We start from the raw sequence: 23,710 nt of genomic DNA, 5'->3' as shown, positions 1-23,710 counted from the left end.
ATTGAGAAATTTTCCTTTTGTTGACTGAAAGAATATTAAGGAAATTGTTTCCAAGTGGGTATCTTGCTTTACTGCTATCTCTTTGTAAAAATCATTTGTTACTAAAATGGGTTCTTAAAACTTTTTACATGTTCCCTACAGCACAAAATGTTATGACTATTCTAAATTAGAATTTTCATCCTACCATATAGAGCCTCTTTCCCTTTTCAGCTTTTTCTTTAACTTGATGTAACATTTCATATTTGGTCATTGGAATTGGATTTCTGTTTTCAACTCCTCTCCCACCCTTTGTTTTGACACCTCTATTTTCTGGAGACAAAGTTCCTGCAAGTTCAGATGCCTTGAGGGAGCTGTTGGAGCAATGACAGAGCCAAGCCAAAATCTTAGCAGGTTTATGATTCTGCTTTGGAGAACGCTGGTTTCGTACATAATGCTTCCCCTGTCTTAGGCCTTGGCAGCAGAGAGTGAACTCCGGTTCTTTAAACAGAGGACCTGAAGGAGGCTGATGATAAGTGTCTGGGCTTCCTAAGGGGGTGGGTGTCATACAGCTAAGGGATTGGGTTGGATCAGTCAGGGCAGCGCGGTATGCCTCTTTCCTGGACTTCTCATCAAGTGACTCATCTTGTAAGTGGTAGTGTTAAATCCCAATTTTAACTTTAATTTTCAATCTTGTAGGGGCAACATTTGAACAAAATTTTATATGAAGTAACGTGATCGTTTCCTGTGCCATTTTTAGGCCAGTTGATTTGAGCAGATATTTGTAGGTCATAGAGGGTTGGTCTGTCTCCAATTTATGCTCTTAAATGTGGTTCGGAGGGAAAGATGTGTAGGTTTTCCCACTGATGATGTATGTTCATCTAGAACAGCAGATGTTGAACATTTCCATTAATGGTGGGGTTTGTACCATCTCAGCAGATCTTGACAACCAGTTTCTCCAGAAAGGATAATAGGTAGTGCGTTGATTAAATACTAAGACTAGGTGTAAGTTTATTGAGGGCCAGAGAGTATGAGTTTTCTCCTGATTGTTCCTTTGGGAGCAAAGCGGGTGCCTTGTTTTTAGGGGATTTAGTCCATTAGAAAAGTGTGTGAATTAAAAGATTTTGTTTCATGACCAAATTAGGAGTTATATTTTAATTTTGCCTGATCAGGAATATCTTTAAGCTTTAAGTATATTTTAGAGCTTTGCTGACTTCTTCGAGCGAGGTTTTTAGCCTGGGTGACCGTGGGCATTGAGGGGGTGGAGTGGGGTTGCCCATGGACGGGATTATGGGAGATGTAAACCTCCTGAAATTTTGGGCAGAATTTTGTGTGCATATGCATTTTTCTGAGGAGACGGTCCATAGTTTTCATCAAGTTGTCTAAATACTTAATGACCCAAAAGGTTAAGAGTCACCATATTAGGATAAAATGCATCTTTAATGAAAAACATTATTTTTAAATATTATTTTTTCCTTTGGTGAGGTTGTGAGAGATGAATCTGGCAGCTGGGTTTCTAATAACCTGGAGAGCGTTCTTTAGGAAGGAATGTTTTGAAATATGTGTTGAAGCTTGAAGCTTATGGGAAAGGCGCCAGTGTTAGAGGTAGATATGAGCAGCTCTTCGCCTGGCGACGTCATCTGTGCCTTGAATAAATGGACTTTTTCTAGTTTAAAATTCAAATCCTTTTTGTTTTGTGGGATGCTTCAACAAGGGATCTATTCATCTTAACCCTCATCTTCCTTGTATTCAATTAAGTTGTGATCCTGAATTTTTGACGTTTCAGTTGCTTTCATGGTAACATGGATTAGTGCCACTAGATACTCAAGATAGCTGTTTTTGGTTGGGATCCCCAGTGTCACTCTTCACTTCTTTTTACTTGTTTTCTATCAGCTTCCTCTCATAGTCACTTAGTAACTGTTACAAACCTTTGCCATTTTCTTACATTCCTCCACCTGCCAACCCCCCCATCTAGTACTCAATCTCTGCAGATGGCTTTGTCTGTTTTACTCACGTAGTAAAGACAGGTACAACAGACTCCACTGGCTGTCTTTCCTAATCTCTAAAAATTTAGCTGGTGCCATACCTGCCCTTTTCTTCGTTCTGCTAGACTTGGGAGAGGAATCACTCTTCTTGTCCAAGTGAATGATTTCGCTTTATCACTATCTCAATTTATTGCCTCTCAATTTTCTCCTCTTTAGCTTAAAGATAGGCCTCTTTTATTCAGTAAATATATATGGATAAATTAAGCTCATATCCTGTGTTAGGCCCTGGAAGACCAAAGGTAACAGGACAGATACAATCACTGTCCTCATGGACTTACAGGATGTTAGACTTGTTGTGTACCCCATCTGTGCCAAATTCCTCTTTGATGCTCTGTATCACCTTCCAGCTACCACCTCTTGCAAGTACGGTTAGTTTGCTGTCTCTGTTCCTCACTCACCTTGGCCTTTTCCTCACCACTGTACCAAAACCGTATTCGCAGTGGTCATCAGTGATTTCTACAATACCAGTTGTAGAGTTCCAACGGACATTTGATTCAAGCGGTGATTTAAAATGTTTGAAAATATAAAAGGTTTTACTTCCATGTCATTTTAAATGTTTATGTTGTTCAACATTGCTGGTTTTGAGTTTATATGACATCAGGAAAAGTTAGGGAGATGGTAAGGCATGCTATAGAAGGGCTGTAAATTGTAGTGTCTCTAGCTATAGGTCTTGTGCTTGGGGTGCTGCCTTGTCTTCAGCTGGATGCTGCATGGCTTGTTTTAATAAGAGTTATGTTTCCTACAGCCTGGCCTTTTGCCATTATTTTGCTAGTTTAGGATTATGAAGGCAACAAGTTATTTTGTAATTTAGTATCTAGTTTGGTTTGTAGGCTCTGTACCCCAGGAAATAAGCAGTCAAGACTTGCTATATTACATCTTCTGTGTAGAATCTTTCCAAGTTTTATTTCTGGTTCTTAAAATGGCGATTGTGCCAAGTTCCTATAGAGTGTTGTTGAGGATTACAGGGAATAATGTATCTAAAACGTTTGGCTTGGTGGTGAGCACACAGTAAATTTGAATAAAAAGTTACTGTTTTTCAGCAAGTTCTGTATATCCACAATAATCCCCTGCCCTGTTTTGACTTATTTCTGGATCTCATTCTTCAGAAGCAGTCACTTTCAACTCTTAGGTGTTTCTTCTGCTATTTATGTCCTCCCCTCCCCCTTTTTTTCTCAGTTTATATTTATATTTTCTCCTTCTGTCCCCCCAGTCTTATGTAATAATTTTTGGTTAGATCAGTATTTACTGTTCATATTACAACCATATAAATTTTACTCACAGTTGAGCCATCCTGCCCTTCTTTTTGGACTTAATGTTTTTTTTCACAGTTGCTTAAGTTGCCTTGTACCCCCACTGATTCATCTCTGTACTTTTTTTTTTTGAGGAAGATTAGCCCGAACTAACATCTGCCACCAATCCTCCTCTTTTTGCTGAGTAAGATTGGCCCTGAGCCAACATCTGTGCCCATTTTCCTCTACTTTCTATGTGGGACGCCTGCCGCAGCATGGCTTGATAAGTGGTGCGTGAGTCCACACCTGGAATGTGAACCGGCGAACCCTGGCCTGCCAAAGTGCGGCGTGCAAACTTAACTGCTGCACCAGCAGGCCAGCCCCCATCTCTGTACTTTATTTCATATGTGCAAAGTACCTTCTTAGGATGGTCAAACCCTCTCTTGTCCTGCTCCGGTTAGATTTGGTTGCTCTATGGGCCTCCTGCACAGCTGTCATCTTGATGTTTTTGGCTGCCATTTGGGGGAACCTCCTCTCTCCTGGTTTGGACCCCCTTGTTAGTCTCAAGTTCTCAGCAACCAGTGATCTGTTTTCTGTCTCTATAGTTTTGTCTTTTCCAGAATGTCATAAAAGTATGATTATACAGTATGCAGCCTTTCGAGTCGGGCTTGTTTCACTTAGCGTAATGTATGTGAAACTCATCCATGTTGTTGTGTGCATCAGTCGTTGATTCCTTTTTTATTGCTGAGTAATATTCAGTTGTATGGCTGTGCTTCACATTCTTCACCCTTTGAAGGGCATTTGGCTTATTTCCAGTTTTTGGGAACTGTGAATAAAGGTGCTATGAATATTCAGATGATTTTTTAGAAAAGTGGCCTATAGCCATCCCAAGCTAAAAGGGGGCTGAGAAATTTAGCTTTCACCCTCTTTAAAGAGGATGAATGGCGAGGGAAAAATAGTATGTTGTGAATGGATTTTGGGAGGTAGTTCATGGTGTCAGTTGCACATGGCCTCTTCTTGGTTTGTTCTTTTGTTTTTGTCTGTTCCAGGAGCTTTCTGAGTTTATGAGATACTGCATATGTGAACACAACTTGTTTCTGCCTTCACATTGATGAGTGTTTTGCTGAGTGTAGAATTCTAGGTTGGAAAGTAAACTTTTAAGGCATTGCTGCACTGCTTTTTAAAATCGGGGTAAAATATGCGTAACAAAATTTACCATTTTAACCATTTTAAAGTGTATATTTCTCTGGCATTATGTACATGCACGTGACTTTATGACCATCCCCACCATCTGTCTTCAGAACTCGCTGTCTTCCAGATGGAAACTCTATACCCTTTAAAGAATAACTCCCCATCCCCCTGTTTCCAGCCTCTGTAACCACTAATTCAACTTTGACTATGAGTTTGACTATTCTAGGTAACTCGTATAAGCAGGGTCATAGAGTTTTGTCCTTTTGTGACTGGCTTCTTTCACTTGGCATAATGTCCTCAAGGTTAGTCCATGTTTTAGAATATGTCAGAATTTTCTTCCTTTTTAAGGCTGAATAGTATTCAATTGTATGTATATACCATGTGTGCTTACCTGTTCATCTGTTGATAGGAGCTTGGGTTGCTTCCCCTTTTTAGCTATTGAGAGTAATGCTGCTATGAACATGGGCGTACAAATCTCACTTCAAGACCCTACTTTCAGTTTTTTGGGGTCTATACCAAGGAGTCGAATTACTGGATCAGATGGTAATTCTATTTTTAATTTTTTTGAGGACCTGCCATACTGTTTTCCATAGTGGGTGCACCGTTTTGCATTCTCACCAGCAGTATAAGGGTTCCAATTTCTCTGCGTCCTTGCCAAAACTTATTTTCTATTTTTAATTTTTCATTATAATAGCCATCCTAATGGGTGTGAAATGATATTTCATGATTGTTGTAATCATGTTTTAATGGCGTGTTATATTTAGTCACATGCTTGGCACTTAGTATATTTGTTGAATAAATAAATGAGAATTATGTGCACAATTTTCTGGTCTCCTTGGAAGATTTATTGTTTAGAAGTGGTTTTTGTGTTTAGGTATAGCTTGTTCCTGGACATCGCATTTTGAATTGGTTTGTTGCCAGGCCAGATCTTGGCTGGATACAGTGTTGCCTTTAGGTTTAAATACCAGCTGCAAATGGGAAGAGGCAGATAAAACTATATATAGTGATAAAATAATTGCTGGTTAAAAGCGGTAATATTTGAGATTTCTGTTTAGAATTACTATAATCGTAAACCATAGACTTTTAGATTGCATTAATAAAGTTGGCTTAAGCACTGCCAGGAAAAATCTAACGATCCTTACGGGTTGTTTCTTGAGAATTTGTATTCTAGAGAACCTTTATATTTTACCTCATGTTCCCTCCTTATCCCTGAGTTTTGTCCTTGCCTTTTACTGTGATTTGGAAGTTATGCTTACCATGCCTGCTTTCTTGCAGATTTTCTATTTTGTACATACGTTATTTTGTATATACTGTATATGATGACTTCGGTGAGCAGTGACCGGTTCCGAGGTGCACGAGAAAAAACGCAGATTTCAGTGACACAGGCAACACAGCTACAGAAACAAGTAGTGCAGGTAAGTTTTGTGGAACTCTTGTTTACCTTGTTTAGAATTACAGAAATTAAGGGAGCACATATGCTTTAATGTTCTCATTTGTAGGAAATCTTAGGATTTTTTTTTTTTAAGATTTTTTTTTTTCCTTTTTCTCCCCAAAGCCCCCCAGTACATAGTTGTATATTCTTCGTTGTGGGTCCTTCTAGTTGTGGCATGTGGGACGCTGCCTCAGCGTGGTTTGATGAGCAGTGCCATGTCCGCGCCCAGGATTCGAACCAGTGAAACACTGGGCTGCCGGCAGCGGAGCGTGCAAACTTAACCACTTGGCCACGGGGCCAGCCCCGGAAACCTTAGGATTTTGAGCCCTGTTTTTAACAAGTAGGTAGTATATAATAGAAAAGAGGAAATGTCATTGATTCTGGTACAGTTGGATGTTGCTCTTAACTATTTAATCCTATACTTCTCCCTGCTACCTATTAGCATCAAGGCCCTCTCCTTTCCTTTATTATTAATCTAGGAATTTCCCTGGAGTGTAATAGGAAAGTCCAAATATGTGGAGAAGTAATACTCTGAAGTAGAGAAGAGACTTACAAAAAGGTGCCTTTTTCAAGCATCATTACCTGGGAAGAGTGCTTTAGTCTTAGAAAGGCTTTTAATTAACAAGGCCCATTGTATAACATATTGAATGTTACATAGTCCCTCCTTCTCAACTTGTTTGCATTATTATTTTAAATGAAGTGAGACAATCCAAATAAAATGCTAAGCACAGTACCTGGTACGAACTTCAGCATTCTATTAATGTTATTGACTAGATTGGCAAACCCTTTTTCAGAGGTGCTATGGGGGTAAATAAACTTTATGCAGTCCATAATAATTTCGGATTGGTGATTTAAATATACTTTGATAGCTAATTACAAGTCCTTTTTTTTTTTTTTTTTTGCTGAGGAAGATTTGCCCTGAGCTAACATCTGTGCCAATCTTCCTGTATTTTGTATGTGGGTCTCTGCCACAGCGCAGCTGCTGATGAGTGGTGTAGGTCTGTGCAGGCCCCACAAGTACTTTTTTTTTTTAATTAGTTCCAATCTTTATTGTATCTCTCAAAGAGTATTACATGGAAGTGTTTTTTTTTCGTTTTTCTTTTTCTCCCAAAGCCCCCTGGGTACATAGTTGTGTATTTTTAGCTGTGGGTCCTACTAGTTGTGGCATGTGGGATGCTGCCTCAGTGTGGCTTGACAAGTGGTGCCATGTCCATGCCCAGGACTTGGACCGGAGAAACTCTGGGCCACCAAAGCAGAGTGCGCAAAACTAACTACTCGGCTATGGGGCTGGCCCTTGGAAGTTTTTTTTTCTTTTTCCCCCCCTACAAGTGCTTTTTGATAATCATTCATACCTAGGTGCCTGTTGATATCAAGGGGCACAGGTAGTAGACTCTGCTTAATTGTTGTATCACATTTTTCAGTATAAGGTTAGCCTTTTATTTTGCTGCTCTCAACAGATATACATCTCTGCTTTTCTGTGGTTGCTCCTAAATACATTTACTCTCATAGATATTTGTTCACAACTAATCAAGAAAGACTGTCTGTTATTGGAAAAATTTGGACTATTGGACTAGGTCCTCCCTTTAAAGATGAATGCTTAAGAAAATGTTTGTTTATGAATAGCCTCTTAGCAAAGAAGTAATACAAGTTACGAGTAGTCACAGGTGCAACCCTGCTAGTAATCACAGAAATATAAATTAAAACAAAGACATTTTATTTTCTTATCAAATCAGTAACAATGAAAAGTGTGATTTTTTTTTTGAAGGAGGCCCAAATGAAATGTTAAGAATGTAAAGTGTCTCCATCTCCCACCCAAATAAAGTCCTTGGGCTGATTTCCAGAGAATAAAGTCTCCAGACTGGAAGACGGAGGGCTTTGTTCCTCCTGAGGCTTGTCACTGATAGTTTTTCCATAGGCCTTTTGGGCATGGCTCATTTTATCTAATTAGAAGAAAAAGCTGCCCACTGAGTTGTGGAAGGGTTCCTAGACACTTAGATTCCTAATTTTCCTTTTTAAAAAAATATTGTGAGAATTTCTCAAAAAAGCAGTTTTAGTAACATTCTGGGAAATATTTTCTTTCTGTTTTTGAGGGGTTATTTATTTTTTTCATTTCTCTTTTGTTCACTTTTGCATCTTAAGATGTCGAAAATCCTTGACTTTTGACCTAAGTCTAAAACTTATTCCTTTGCTCAGGCTTGGGGCATTTTTCTTTTTTTATTTTATTGAGGTCATATTGGTTTATAACATTGTATAATTTCAGGTGTACATTATTATATATCAGTTTCTGTATAGATTGCATTGTGCTGATCACCAATAGTCTAGTTTTTATCTGTCACCGTACATATGTGCCCCTTTTCCCCTTTTGCCTACCCCCTACCCCCTTCTCCTCTGTAACCACTAATCTGTTCTCTTTATCCATGTGTTTATCTTCCACATATGAGTGAAATCATATGGTGTTTGTCTCTCTCTGTCTGGTTTACTTCACTTAACATAACACCCTCAAGGTCCATCTATGTTGTTGCAAATGGGACGATTTTGTCTTTTTTTAATGGCTGAGTAGTATTCCATTTTGTACACACACACACAGATACCATGTCTTCTTTTTTTTCCCCTCCTTCTTCTTCTCCCTAAAGCCCCGAATACATAGTTGTATATTCTAGTTGTAAGTCGCTCTGGTTGTGCTTTGTGGGGTGCCATTTCAGCATGGCCTGATGAGTGGTGCCATGTCCAAGCCCAGGATACAAACTAGCAAAACCCTGGGCTGCTGAAGTGGAGTGTGTGAACTTAACCACTTGGCCACTGGGCTAGCCCCCACCACGTCTTCTTTATCCATTCATCAGTTTATGGGCACTTGGGTTGGTTCCACATGTTGGCTGTTATGAATAATGCAGCAGTGAACGTAGGGGTGCATAACTCTCTTTGTATTGTTGATTTCAAGTTCTTTGGATAAATACCCAGTAGTGGGATAGCTTGATCATATGGTATTTCTATTTTTAATTCTTTGAGAAATCTCCAAACTGTTTTCCATAGTGGCCACACCAGTTTGCATCCCCACCAGCAGTGTATGAAATTTCCCTTTTCTCCACATCCTCTTCAACACCTGTTAATTCTTGTCCTGTTAATTATAGCCATTCTGATGGGTATGAGGTGATATCTCACTGTAGTTTTGATTTGCCTTTCCCTGATAATTAGTGACGAACATCTTTTCATGTGCCTGTTAGCCATCTGTATATCTTCTTTGGAAAAATGTCTGTTTATATCCTCTGCCCATTTTTTGATCAGGTGGTTTGTCTTTTTGTTGTTGAGCTGTATGAGTTCTTTATATGGTTTGGCTATTAACTCCTTGTTGGATGTATGACTTGCAAATATTTTCTCCCACTTGGTGTGTTGTTTTCTCATTTTGTTCCTGGTTTCCTTTGCCTTGCAGAAGCTCTTTAGTCTGAAGTAGTCTCAGTTGTTAATTTTTTCTTTTGTTTTCCTTGTGTGAGTAGACATGGTATTCAAAAAGATGTTGTTAAGACCGATGTCAGAATGTACTGGCCTATATTTTCTTCTAGGAGTTTTGTGGTTTCAGGTCTTACATTCAAGTCTTTAATCCATTTTGAGTTAATTTTTGTGTATGTAGATTATAGTCTACCTTCATTCTTTTGCACGTGGCTGTCTGGTTTTCCCACCATTTATTGAAGAGACTTTCCTTTCTCCATTGTGTGTTCTCAGCTCCTTTGTCTAAGACTAGCTGTCCATAGATGCGTGTGCTTTCAATTCTGTTCCATTGATCTATGTGTCTCTTTTTGTGCCAATACCATGCTGTTTTGATTACTATAGCTTTGTAGTATATTTGAAGTCAGTGATTATGATGCCTCCAGCTTTGTTCTTTTTTCTCAGGGTCACTTTGGCTATTTGGAGTCTTTTGTTCTTCCCTATAAATTATATGATTCTTTGTTCTATTTCTGTGAACAATGTCATTGGGATTCTGATTGGGATTGTGTTGAATCTGTAGATTGCTTTAGGTAATATGGACATTTTAACTATGTTTTTCCAATCCATGAGTGTGGAATATCTTTCCATTTCTTTATATCTTCTTTGATTTCTTTGAATAACGTCTTATAGTTTTCCTTGTATAGGTCTTTCACCTCCTTGGTTAAATTTATTCCTAGATATTTTATTCTTTTTGTTGTGATTGTAAATGGGATTGTATTCTTGAGTTCTCTTTCTGCTAGTTCATAATTAATGTTTAGAAAAGCAACTAATTTTCCTAAGTTGATTTTGTACCCTGCAAGTTTGCTGTAGTTATTATTTCTAATAGCTTTCTGGTGGATTCTTTAGAGTTTTCTGTATATATAATCATGTCATCTGAGAAAAGAGTTTTGCTTCTTCTGTTCCACTCCCAATACCTTTTATTTCTTCTTCTTGCCTAATTGCTCTGGTGAGAACCTCGGGTACTATGGTGAATAGGAGGAGTAGTGAGAGGGGCACCCTTTTCCTGTTCTTGTTCTCAGAGGGATGGCTTTCAGTTTCTCACCATTAAGTATGATGTTGGCTATGGGTTTGTCATATATCGCTTTTATTATGTTGATGTGCCCATTATATTGAGAGTTTTTATCATAAATGTATGGTGGATCTTGACAAATAGTTTCTCTTTATCTATTGAGATGATCATATGACTTTTAATCTTCATTTTGTTAATGTGGTTTATCACATCGATTGGTTTGCAGATGTTGAACCATTCCTGCATCTCTTGTATAAATCCCACTTGATCATGGTGTGTGATCCTTTTAATGTATTGCTGTATTCATTTTGCCAATATTTTGTTGAGCATTTTTGCGTCTATGTTCATCAGCGATATTGGCCTGTAATTTTCCTTGTTTGTGTTGTCCTTGTCTGGTTTTGGTATCAGGGTAATGCTGGCCTTGTAGAAAGAATTAGGATGTGTTCCATCTTCTTCAATTTTTTGGAATAGTTTGAGAATAATAGGTATTACGTTTTCTTTGAATGTTTGGTACAGTTCTCCAGAGAAGCCATCTGGTCCTGGAGTTTTATTTTTTGGGAGGTTTTTGATAACTGTTTCAATCTCTTTACTTGTGATTGGTCTATTCAGATTCTCTATTCTTCTTGAGTCAGTTTTGGGAAATTGTATGAGTCTAAGAATTTATCCATTTCTTCTGAGTTGTCCAATTTGTTGGCATATAGTTTTTCATAGTGTTCTCTTATTATCCTTTGTATTTCTGTGGTATCTGTTGTAATTTCTCCTCTTTCATTTCTAATTTTATTTATTTGAGCCTTCTCTCTTTTTTTCGTAATGAATCTGGCTGAGAGTTTGTGAATTTTGTTTATCTTCTCAAAGAATCAGCTCTTAGTTTCATCGATCCTTTCTCCTGTTTTTTTTAGTCTCTATTTCACTTATTTCTGCTCTAACTTTTATTATTTCCCTCCTTCGGATGAATTTGGGCTTTGTTGTTCTTTTTCTAGTTCTGTCAGGTGTGGTTTAAGATTGCTTATTAGAGATTTTTTCTTCTTTGTTGAGGTAGGCCAGTATTGCTGTGAATTTCCCTCTTAGTACCGCTTTTGCTGCATCCCACAAGTGTTAGTATGTTGTGTTTTCATTTTCACTTGTCTCTAGATATTTTTTGATTTCTCCTTTGAGTTCTTCATTGATCTAATAGTTGTTCAGTAGCATGTTGTTTAGTCTCCACATACTTGTGACTTTCCCAGTTGTTTTTTATTTCTTTCTCTTTTTTTGAGGAAGATCAGCCCTGAGCTAACATCTGCCACCAATATTCCTCGTTTTGCTGAGGAAGACTGGCCCTGAGCTAACATCCATGCCCATCTTCCTCTATTTTATATGTGGGATGCCTGCCACAGCATGGCTTGACAAGTGATGTGTAGGTCTGCACCCAGGATCCGAACTGGTGAACCCCAGGCTGCCAAAGCAGAATGTGCAAACTTAACTGCTGCACCACTGGGCTGGCCTCTCCCAGTTTTTTTCTTGTAGTTGATTTCTAGTTTCATAAGCATTATGGTCGAAAAGATTCTTCATATGATTTCAATCTTCTTAAATTTATTGTCTTGCCTTGTGTCCTAACATATGGTCTGTGTTTGAGAATGTTCCATGTGCACTTGAGAAGAATGTGTATTCTGCTGTTTTTGGTTGGAACGCGCTCCATATATTAAGTACATCTGGTCTAGTATTTCATTTAAGGCTACTGTTTCCTTGTTGACTGTCTGTCTGGATGATCTATCCATTGATGTAAGTGGGATGTTGAGGTCCCCTACTATTATTGTATTGCTGTCAGTTTCTTCCTTTAGGTCTATTAATAGTTGTTTTATTTACTTTGGTGCTTCTGTGTTCGGTGGATATATATTCATAAGTGTTATGTCCTGTTGGTGGAATGTCCCTATTATCATTATATACTGCCCCTCTTTGTCTCTCATTGTCTTTTTTTATCTGAAGTCTGCTTTGCCTGATATAAGTATGACAACACCTGCTTTCTTTTGCTTGCCATTTGCTTGGAGTATCATGTTCCATCCCTTTACTCTGAGCCTATGTTTGTCTTTAGAGCTGAGATGTGTTTCCTGGAGGTGGCATATTGTTGGGTCTTGTTTATAATCCATCCAGACACTCTGTGTCTTTTGCTTCGAGAATTCAGTCTATTGACCTTTAGAGTGATTATTGATATATGTGGGCTTAGTACTGCTATTTTAGCTCTTGTTTTCCATTTGTTCTGAATTTCCATTTTTTCTCTTCCCTTGTATTTCTGACTGCCATTTCAGTTTGGTGTTTTTCTGTGGTAGTTTTCTCTTTGTTTATGATTTGTGGCTCTGCCTTGATTTTTTGTTTAGTGGTTACTATGAGGTTTGTGTAAAAGATCTCATAGATGAGATAGTCCATTTTCTAATAGCCTCTTATTTCCATTAGCGTAAGCAAGTTCTATCCCTTTCCTCTTTTCCTTCTGAGTTATTGTTTTCACAGATTATTCTTTCTTGTGTTGTAAGTTTGTGACTATATTGAAGTGTTCATAGTTACTTTTGATGCATTCTTTCCCTTTCCCTTAATAACTAACCTATTCTGATATAGAGCTGCAGTTTTCCTAGTCTGTCTATTTACCTCCTTGCTAAAGGTTTTGTAAATATTTCCTTTTTAGTTTCAGATGGGAGGGCTCCTTTCAATGTTTCTTATAAGGCAGGCCTAGTGGTGATGAACTCCCTCAGCTTTTGTGTATCTGGGAAAGCTTTTCTTTCTCCATTGTATCTCAAGGATAGTTTCTCGACTGTATCTCAAGGATAGTTTTGCTGGATAGAGTATTCTTGGCTGAAAGTTTTTGTCTTTCAGTATTTTGAATATATCATTCCATTCTCTCCTATCCTGTAAGTTTTCTGATGAGAAATCTGAAAGCCTTTTAGGGCTTCTTTTGTAGGTTGTTTTCTTCTGCCTTGCTGCCCTTAATATTTTTTCTTTGTCATTGACTTTTGCCAGTTTTAATAGTGTATGCCTTGGAGAAGATCTTTTTTTTTGGTGATGAAGATTGGCCCTGAGCTAACATAGTGTTGCCAGTCTTCCTCTTTTTGCTTAAAGGAGATTGTCCCTGAGGTAACATCTGTGCCAGTCTTCCTCTGTTTGCTGTATGGGATGTTGCCACAGCATGGCTTGATGAGTGGTGTGTAGGTCTGTGCCTGGGATCCAAACCTGCAAACCCTGGGCTGCCAAAACAGAGCATGTGTACTTAACCACTGTGCTACCGGGCTGGCCCCAGAGAAGGTGTTTTTACATTAATGTAATTAGGAGTTCTGTTGGCTTCACATACTTGTAAGTCCAGTTCTTTCCCCACATTTGGGAAGTTCTCAGCTATTACTTCTTTGAACAAGCTCTCTGCTCCTTTCTCCTCTGCTTCTCCCGCTGGAATATCTACAATCCTTATGTTGCTTTTCCTACTTGAGTTGGATATTTCTTGAGGAATTGCATCATTTAAAAAAAAAAATCTTAGGTCTCTTTCCTCGTCCACCTGCAGCATTTCTATATTTCTGTCCTCTGAATCACTGATTCTGTCCTCCATGACGTCAGCTCTATTTTTTATGGGTTCTAGGTTATTTCTCATCTCATTAATTGTCTTCTTCCTCTCCAGAATTTCTGTTTTTCTTCTTTTTAGAGTTTTAATTTCTTTGGTGAAGTATTCCTTCTGACTCATTAATTTTATTCCTGAGCTCATTGAACTGTTTTTCTGAGTTTTCTTGTAACTTATTGAGTTACTTTATGATAACTCTTTTGAATTCTCTGTCATTTAGATTGTAAATTTCTGTGACTTCAGGATTGGTTTCTGGAGATTTATTCTTTTTTTCTACTCTGAAATGTTAATGTAGTTCTTCGTGGTGTTAGACGAAGTGATCCTTTGCTGCCGCATTTGTGGTAGTATCAGGTCGCAGATTACGCCTGCCACCACTGGGGTTAGGGGACAGGAGCTGTGTCTTCTCATCTCTCCCTGTCTGCTAGAAGTTGAGCCAATAGGGCTTCTCTGCGTTTGCATTCTGGATGCAGCTACTTGGTAGGTCATGCATGCATGCACACGCAGGCGGGGCCTCTGTGCTCCAATGGCTGATCAGTTTGGTTTGGGACCTCTGCCATTGGCTGGGGACCAGTCAAGCTTGTGCACTATGTGGGGTGGGGTGCTTTCTTGCATGTGTGGGCCAGCTCTGTGCTTGCAGGCGGCTCAGATGAGCTGCTGTGCTTGGTGGGGGGCGGGGGCACCTTCATGGCGGCTGAGCACCACTTGGTGGAGAGTGTTCCCACAGGTGGGGCTGCCTCAGCATTATGGGCACTCTCATGGGCTGAGCTACAACTTGCAAAGTGTTCTTGTGGGTTGGACTGCCCCCGCCTCCTCTTATACTCACACCAGCTGCTATGTGAGCACGTGCAACCTAGATTGCTGCCACCAGGGTGGAGGAGGGGTGCACTCACTTATTTCGACTGCCTCTCTGGGATCCAGTCCACCCACCTTCAGATGCATGGCTGCATGGATCTGTCAGATGTCTTGTGCTGTGCAGGGAATCCTCTGTTGGTTAATGAATATCCGTTTAATTATAACCTAGTGGTGAGAGACAAAGCGAACAGCTCACTCTCCCATGATCCTGACATCACTCTGCAAAGTACTTTCTTTTTCTTTTTTTGAGGAAAATTAACCCTGAGCTAACATCTCCGATCCTCCTTTTTTTTTTTTTTTTTTTTTTTTTTTTTTGCTGAGGAAGACAAGCCCTGAGCTAACATCTATGGCCATCTTCCTCTACTTTATATGTGGGACACCTTACCACAGCATGGCTTGCCAAGTGGTGCCATGTCTGCACCCAGGATCTGAACCGGCGAACTCTGGGCTGCCATGTGGAATGTGCACACTTAACTGCTGTGCCACCAGGCCAGCCCCAAGGGAAGCATTTTCTAAGAAAGTTGGGAGTGAGGGGAAGGCTTTATTCCATGAAATGTTTATTGCTCTGCACATGTCCAATGGTAGAGGTGTTGAAGGCCGTGAGCTCTTTTGAATCAGAAACTTGGGTTTGGGCCCTGGGTCTGCCACTTTACCTGTTAGATAAATTACTTAAGTCTCTTTGAACCTCAGTTTTTAAAAAAAACTTTTCTTGAGAATTAGGGAACGGTTTCAAGGGTAGTACACATCATTCCTGAATATCCTTCATCTAGGACTCCCAGATGTTATTATTTTTACCATGTTTACTTTATACTTTTCTTCCTCCTCCTACAAAGAGAAACTACACACACCTTTCCCCCTAAACCTTTTGAGAGTAAATGGCAGAAGTGTGCTGTTTTACCCTGTAATACTTTTGTGTGTATTTTTAGATTTTTTTTTTTTTAAGATTTTATTTTTCCTTTTTCTCCCCAAAGCCCCCCGGTACATAGTTGTATATATTTTCAGTTGTGGGTCCTTGTAGCTGTGGCATGTGGGACGTCATCCCAGCATGGCCCGATGAACAGTGCCATGTCTGTGCCCAGGATCTGAACCGGCAAAACCCTGAGCTGCTGAAGTGGAGTGCACAAACTTAACCACTCAGCCACAGGGCCAGCCCCTGTGTGTATCTTTAAAAAAACAAAAGCCTTCTTTTATATAATCTCAGTATAGTTATAAAAAATCAGGAAATCAACTCATCTGATCTACAGCTTATATTTGTATTTTCCCAATTGTCCCAATAATGTCCTTTTTAGCTAATTAAGTCCTTGATAATTCGTTGTATTCAAGTGTCAGTTCTCTTCAATCTCCTTTAATGTGGAACTTCCTCTGGTTCATGGCATTGACATATTTGAAGAATATAGGCCAGTTATTTTGTAGATTGTCTCCTGGTTTCAGCTTCTCTGATGCTTTCTTATGATCAGAAAAGGATTATGTATTTTTGATAGAAATACCCAGAAGTGATGATGCTCTGTTCTTAAGGCATCATATTCTGATGTACAGGACATAGTTTGTCCTACAGCGTGGTGGTCAGTTTTGTCATTTGGTTGAAGTGGTGTTTCTCTAGGATCACATGCAGAGATAAAACTGTAGTTTTTTGAAATGTAAAATGGGATATGATGTTTACTTTGCAGGATATCTGTAAGGAGTTAGAAGTAGCATAAGGTGTATCCAGGAAGTGGTAACCTTTACTCTTATTGTATGTTCCATATAAGTTATAAAGTGATTATAATATTTGAAATTTTGATGGAAAATGCCTGATTCCTGATCATCTGAGGAAGGACCCAAAATTACAGTATATAGCACAATTGTTAAAACATTTAAGAAGAAAAGACTAGTAGACTATGTTAATAATGTTTGTCTTTGGGTGTTGGGCATAAGGATGATTTTTTTTTTTTTCCGCACCCCCCCCCCCCCCCACCGCCTCCTCATAAGGATGATTTTAAAAAAATACTCCTTCCTCATAATATGTTCCATAAAATTTTCTGGGTGATCCAACAAAAAACATTTGGCTCTACTAGAAAAGCTATCAACACATTCTTCATTGTGAAAGAAGCTTAGCTCATTGTAAGCCAAGTGAATGGAGGAGCGATCTAGAGAAAGAGAGTTAGTGATGTTGCTTTTCTTGGTGAGACCTTTTTTCAACTTGACAGTTGTATGGTAGATATCACTCGTGTTTATTGTAGGGAGGGTCCACACACCTTGTTCAACTTTGAATTACCAGTTGATCTGGTTTTTCCTCTGATTTCACAAGTTGTACAGACCTCTTGACTCTTCCTAGAGCTCAGCCTGACAACTTTCCTATCATGCTGTACGTTTGGGGCTCTGTGTATCGAATATTTAGAGTAATTTTCTTCTTGACTAGGTTAGTCGGCAAAAGTAAAAATATTTAAAGTTCTGATTTAAAATGCTTTATATTTCATTAATATGCTGTGCTAGTATTGCAGTACTCTATTTGTTCAACAGCTAAGAGCATCAGCTGTGCTTTCAGAAGTTATGTCTGGATGCTGTGTACCCTTTTAGGAATAAAACAGATGATATCACTGTAGAGAAATGCAAAGAATCTTTGAGTCATAATATTAAGCTGAAAAAGCTAGATCTGAATAAATTAGTAATTGGTGTTTACCTTCCATATGGTAATGAATAGTGACTTTACAGTTAGAAGTGTGAGGGTGAAGCAGTATCAAAATGAAAATATGGAGATATGTAGAAGCCCCAGGCTGTCGCCTATTGCAAGGCGCTATTATTAATCACTATTCTGCTTATTATCTTTGGTGGGTGTCAACTCATGTCTTCTTGTTAATGTCAGGCATTTAAATGGAGTCACTGGAAGCCTGCTTTGTTTCTGTACTTTTTGTGCATTTGGGAAGCACAGGCAGTTCTTAAGTTTAGCTATTGCTGCCTTAGGGCTGTTATTTGTGGCTGTTTGCCCTGCCCCATGACTTTGCACTGACCCTACACCTCTCTTCAGAGAGACCTCACACCTGGGGCGCTGGGCTTTGGTGTGTCTTGCACTCTGTGACATTTCTTCTTATGCCTTGTTTCTGTCTGAAGTGCTTTGAACCAGGCTTGTTCTTCTGGTCACACAGTGAGTGAGTGGGTGTTCACAACTGGTGCACAATTCACTTTGGTGGATTTCTTTCCATTTATCTTTTTATTTTAGTGTGTGTTTAACATCTGGTTTTCCCGCTTCTTTTCCTTTGCCCTTTCTTTTTGACCTTCCTCCAGGGCTCCTTTTGTGATTTGCTGAAGTTTTCTCCCAACATTTTATTGTGAAAATGTTCAAATACAAAGAGAAGTTGAAAGAGTTGTGCAGTGAACAGTTACCTTTTTGCTATATTTGCTTTATCATGTCTGACTAACTATCCATCATTCTTTTTTTTCCCCCTGCTTTTTCTCCCCAAATCCCTTCAGTACATAGTTGTATATTTTAGTTGTGGGTCCTTCTAGTTGTGGCATGTGGAGCGCCGCCTCAGCATGGCCTAATGAGCAGTGCCATGTCCGCACCCAGGACCCAAACCGGCGAAACCCTGGGCTGCTGAGTGGAATGCACAAACTCAACCACTTGGCCACAGGGCTGGCCCCCATCATTCTTATCTTATTTTTTTGATGCTTTTCAAAGTAAATTAAAGATATCAACATACTTTATCCCTAACACTTTAGCATTCATATAATTAGAGTTTAATATTTGTTTGTGTGTCTTTTCTTTTTTAAGATGAAATTTACACATAGGCACATTTTAAGTTTATCAGATGTGTATACTTATGTAACCACGTTTCCTATCAAGATACAGAATATCACCCTCATTCCACAAAGTTCTGCTGGTTTCATTTTGTTTTCTTGGTACAGGCATCCTGCCTCCTTTAAGGTTCTTGTGATTTTCTTTATGTACTGCTGACTGCTTCCACCTCACCCCCAGCTCTCATTTCCATGAGTCTTGCCATGAGAGTCTTTTCACTGGGGGCTTTCACAGATTTCCCATAACTCTAATGTGGACTGTGTTCTCCCAGTTTATCAGTCCTTGCACATGTTGTAATCACTTTCCTCAGTCTTCAAGTATAAAATGACAGGAGAAAACATTGTCATCCTTTACATCCCTTCCTTCTTATGACAGCCATGCTAGCCTAGACCCTCATTGCTGCATTCTCAGACTGTTAAAATAAAATAGTATGCTCCCTAGCTGGGAGGCAGCATGATTGATGTACTGGACGCTACACACCTCTGGTGGTTAGGAGGCTGGTGCCGTTAACACCCAGCATAAATTGTGAGCAAGTTACTTAGGGGCACAGCATGGAGGTGAACTGTGTTACTACCTCTAAGATCCTTTCTAGCGATAAAGTAGAAGCTCTACTTTATGATTTAGTAATTTTTATAATGGGAACATTAAAGTCATAGAAATTAGTTCATGAGTATATTCTGCTGTTTTTTGCTTATGCCTAATGACTTTCCTTAGACCCTTCAGTACACTGGCTAGAACAGATACCCTAGTTGTCTTTGAACAGTAGTGATATTATCTGTGGGTTTTCTCTCATTGCCTTTATTACGTTGAGGAAGTTCCCTTCTATTTCTAATTTGTTAAGTCTTTTTATCATGAAAGGATATTAGATCTTATCAAATGCTTTTTCTCTGTCTATTGAAATTACCATGTGGTTTTTATCTTTTATTCTCTTGATATGGTGTATTACATTGTTGAGAAGTTAAACAACTTTGCATTCTTGGGATAAACCTCACTTGGTCATGGTGGATAATTCTTTTTGTATGTTGCTGGTTTGCTACGATTTTGTGGAGTATTTTTCATCTGTAGTGATAAGGGATATTTTTCTGTAGTTGTCGTTTCTTGTGATGTCTTTGCTTTTGGTATCAGGGTAATACTGACCTCATAGAATGAATTGGGAAGTATTCCCTTCTCTGTTTTTTGGAAGAGTTTGTGAAGAATTGGTGATTATTGTTAATTCTTTCATTGTTGGGTAGAATTTACCAGTGAAGCCATTTGGGCCTGGGCTTTTCTTTTTGGGAACTTTTTTGATGACTAATTCAATCACTTGTTACAGATTTTCTGTTTTTCTTGAGTCACTTTCAGTAGTTTGTGTCGTTTTAGGAATTTGTCATTTTGTCTAGGTAATCTAATTTGGCGGCATTCACTTGTTCAGGGTATTCTTTTATAATTCTTTTTATTCCTCTCAACTTGGTAGTGGTGTTCCTTATTTCATTCCTAATTTTAATTACTTGAGTTTTCTCTTTCTTTTCTTGGTTGTTCTAGCTAATGGTTTGTCAGTTTTGTCAATCTTCCCCCAAACCCCCCCAAGAGCCAAGTTTTGGTTTCGTTGATTTTTCTTATTTTTTATTCTCTGTTTCATTTATTTCTACTGTGGTTTCTTTTTTTTTTTTTTTTTAAAGATTGGCACCTGAGCTAACAACTGTTGCCAATCTTCTTTTTTTTTTTCTCTCTGCTTTTTTCACCCCAAATCCCCCCACTACATAGTTGTATATTTTAATTGTGGGTCCTTCTAATTGTGGCATGTGGGACACCGCCTCAGCATGGCCTAATGAGCAGTGCCATGTCCGTGCCCAGGATCCAAACCCTGGGTCACCGAAGTGGAGTGCGCGAACTTATCCACTCGGCCAGGGGGCTGGTCCCCCTACTGTGGTTTCTATTATTTCCTTCTTTAAAAAACTATTTTGGAATCACTATTTTGGAATAATTTTAAGATTTGCAAAAAAGTTGGAAAATGATACAGAGAGATCTCTAATATTCATCCAGCTTCCTTCTTTTTTTTTTTTTTTTTTTTGAAGATTTTATTTTTTTCCTTTTTCCTCCCCAAAGCCCCCCAGTACATAGTTGTATATTCTTCGTTGTGGGTCCCTCTAGTTGTGGCATGTGGGACGCTGCCTCAGCGTGGTCTGACGAGCAGTGCCATGTCCGCGCCCAGGATTCGAACCGACGAAACACTGGGCCGCCTGCAGCGGAGCGCGCGAACCCAACCACTCGGCCACGGGGCCAGCCCCCATCCAGCTTCCTTCTTAACGTTAACATTTTACATCAACTGTTGGCAGACTTTTTCTATGAAGATCAGATTGCAAATATTTTACGCTCTGTAGGCCACATACAATCTCTCTTGCATGTTCTTTGTTGTAACATTTTAAAAATGTTAAAACCTTTCTTAGCTGGCTCACCATACAAAATCAGATCTCTGGCTGTAATTTACTAACTTCTGTCTTATTGAATCATCTTTCAAGACAAAGATAATAACATTGGCACAATATTATTAACTAAATATAGACTTTATTTGGGTTTCACTAGTTTTTCCACTAAAGTCCCTTTTCTGTTCCAGGATCCAATCCAATTAGTTGTCATATCTCCTTAGTCTCTTCTGACCTCCAACAGTTTTTCAGACTTTCCTTGTGTTTCATGACTGTCACATATTTGAAGAGTATATTTATCAGTTTTTTTGGGGGGCGAAGATCAGCCCTGAGCTAACATCTGCTGCCAATCCTCTTTTTGCTGAGGAAGACTGGCCCTGAGCTAACATCCATGCCCATCTTCCTCTCCTTTCTATGTGGGATGCCTGCCACAGCATGGCTTGCCAAGCAGTGCCATGTCTGCACCTGGGATCCTAACCGGCGAACCCTGGGCTGCCGAAGCATAACCTCTGCACTTAACCGCTGCTCCATCGGGCTGGCCCCTATCAGTTTTTAAAATAATTAAATTGGTTACCTATCATCCTCCAAAGGTGAATAATTAATATTTAAAAAAATATCACTATGAATTTGTGGATTTAAACATTGATGATTGATGAGTTTCAGTTATTTCTAGTTATTATCCTTTCTGAAGTTCTAATTATCCTGTCTTTGGCCGGTGAAAATCTCTGCAGTTTGCCTCCTGAGTGCTTTTTGATTTGATCCTAGTAAGAAACTGGTATAGGATATTCCAGACTTATCTTGTACTACACTTCCTGCTTTGTACCCTGAATTAGCCATTGCTCTACGGAACCCTGGCATCTTTTAGTGGGAAATGGTATTTAAAGACCTCAACTTGGTAATTGATCATATTTATCATTACTGGGTTGGTCATTGTTTACAGGTCTCCCCAGTGGACAGAACTATATTTGAGTATAAAATCAGTGATGTAGGCTCTAAATGGTAGGCTCATATTTCCTGTATTATATTGTCAGCTGTCAATTATGCCATTACACAGCCAGCATTTTTGTTTATCTACAATAAATTAGTCACTCTTGTGGAGTTCAATAGTTTGTCACCTGCTTTGTTCCATGTGACAGATAATACATATTTTTTCCTGTGATAGTGTTAACACAAGGCCACCTCATTTATATCCTTAAAAGTATGTTTTACTTGATAGAGGTGGCTCTCAAGTGAAAAAATGATAATGTGGCAGCCAATGCCAGCCTGGAGGACAGGGTGGTGCCCCGACTGCTTTAGGGCACAGCCAACAAGCCATCTGGAAGTTGCAGAGATTCTCCACTCTCCTCCTTTTGAAATAGTTGTACTATATCTGCGTACTCAGTTCATGTACCCATTGTATACTTCTCCCTTTGGCCATCATTTAGTTTTATTTCTACAGTGAGTATGTGCTTAATAGTCATCATTAATACTTACGTCAGTGTCTCTAGTTATTTCGGTTGTCTAAAAGCCAATGTGCTGTTGATTCTTCAGGAGAGGCTCATGGGAATAATTTTCCCTGCATTGTTTGCTGCTGGTAACAATTGATGCCCTTTATACTTGAGTATAAAGTCAGTTTTGTAGGCTCTAAATGCTAGGCTCATATTTCCTTTACTTGAGTATCTCAAATGTTACTTTATTTTCTTTTTGCACAAGGCACTGCTTTTGACAAGTTTATTGGTAGTCTCATTTCTTTCCCTTATAAGCCTCTTGCCGTTTCTGCCTGTGGCTCAATGGTTTTTTTTCCTTTAGAGCCCAGGTCTTTTACTAGAAAATGTCTCAGTGTGGGTTGTTATGGGTAGATATTCTCAGGTATGATGTGTTTTCTTTCACATATTTAAGCATCATTTTACTTGCTTTCCAGACATTTTTCTTGAATTTTGGTTCTTTTCCTTTTAAAGATTGGCACCTGAGCTAACGTCTGTTGCCACTCTTCTTTGTTTTTTTCTTCTTCTCCCCAAAGCACACTAGTACACAGTTGTATTTTCTAGTTGTAGGTCGTTCTAGTTGTGGCATGTGGGATGAGCATGGCTTGATGAGCGGTGCCATGTCTGTGCCCAGGATCTGAACCAGTGAAACCCTGGGCCGCTGAAGCAGAGTGTGAACTTAACCACTGGACCACGGGGCCAGCCCCTGAATTTTTCTTTTTAATTTTATTGATTGATTGATTGATTGAGGAAGATTAGCCCTGAGCTAAGATCTACTGCCAATCCTCCTCTTTTTCCTGAGGAAGACTGGCCCTGAGCTAACATCCGTACCCATCTTCCTCTACTTTATATACGGGATGCCTGCGACAGCACGGCTTGACAAGCGGTGTGTAGGTCCACACCTGGGATCCAAACCAGTGAACCTGGCTACTTCGGTGGAACATGCGAACTTAACCACTGCACCGCAGGCCGCCGGCCCCTGAATTTTGGTTTTAAACATTTGTACTCTCCCATTTCTGTCGTTTTCTTCTTCAGAGGTTTGTATTTTCCACAGGTTCAGGTTGGGTTTTTTGCTTCTGTTCAATATGTGACACTTCCTTTTCTCTTATTCCTTCTTATCTTTTCACTTCTTTTCTTTTTCCTTTTTAAAAAAAGTTTTTTTTACTTTATTTATTTTTTCTTTTCTTTTCTTTTTTTTGAGGAAGATTAACCCTAAGCTAACATGTGCCACCAATCCTCCTCTTTTTGCTGAGGAAGACTGGCCCTGAGCTAACATCTATGCCTATCT

At 39.2% G+C, this 23,710-nt stretch overlaps 1 protein-coding gene across 7 annotated transcripts in view; it reads left to right on the top strand.

The window, feature by feature from the left end:
- Nucleotides 1-23,710, top strand: part of UBAP2 (ubiquitin associated protein 2) — a 120,045-nt gene that overhangs the window by 31,049 nt on the left and 65,286 nt on the right. For 5 of the 7 annotated variants that reach the window (XM_008530986.2, XM_070590272.1, XM_070590271.1 and 2 more), the window contains one exon: nt 5,717-5,856. The exons of the other annotated variants lie outside the window; for them this stretch is intronic. In XM_008530986.2, the coding sequence (XP_008529208.2) occupies nt 5,758-5,856 (99 nt within the window). In that variant the 5' untranslated portion in view covers nt 5,717-5,757. The remainder of the gene's footprint in view (nt 1-5,716; nt 5,857-23,710) is intronic. 7 annotated transcript variants of the gene reach the window in all.

Source organism: Equus przewalskii, chromosome 22, assembly GCF_037783145.1.
Source record: "Equus przewalskii isolate Varuska chromosome 22, EquPr2, whole genome shotgun sequence".
Classification (NCBI taxonomy): Eukaryota; Metazoa; Chordata; class Mammalia; order Perissodactyla; family Equidae; genus Equus; species Equus przewalskii.
Note: the sequence above shows the minus strand (reverse complement) of the source record. Positions and strands in the feature narration are given on the sequence as shown.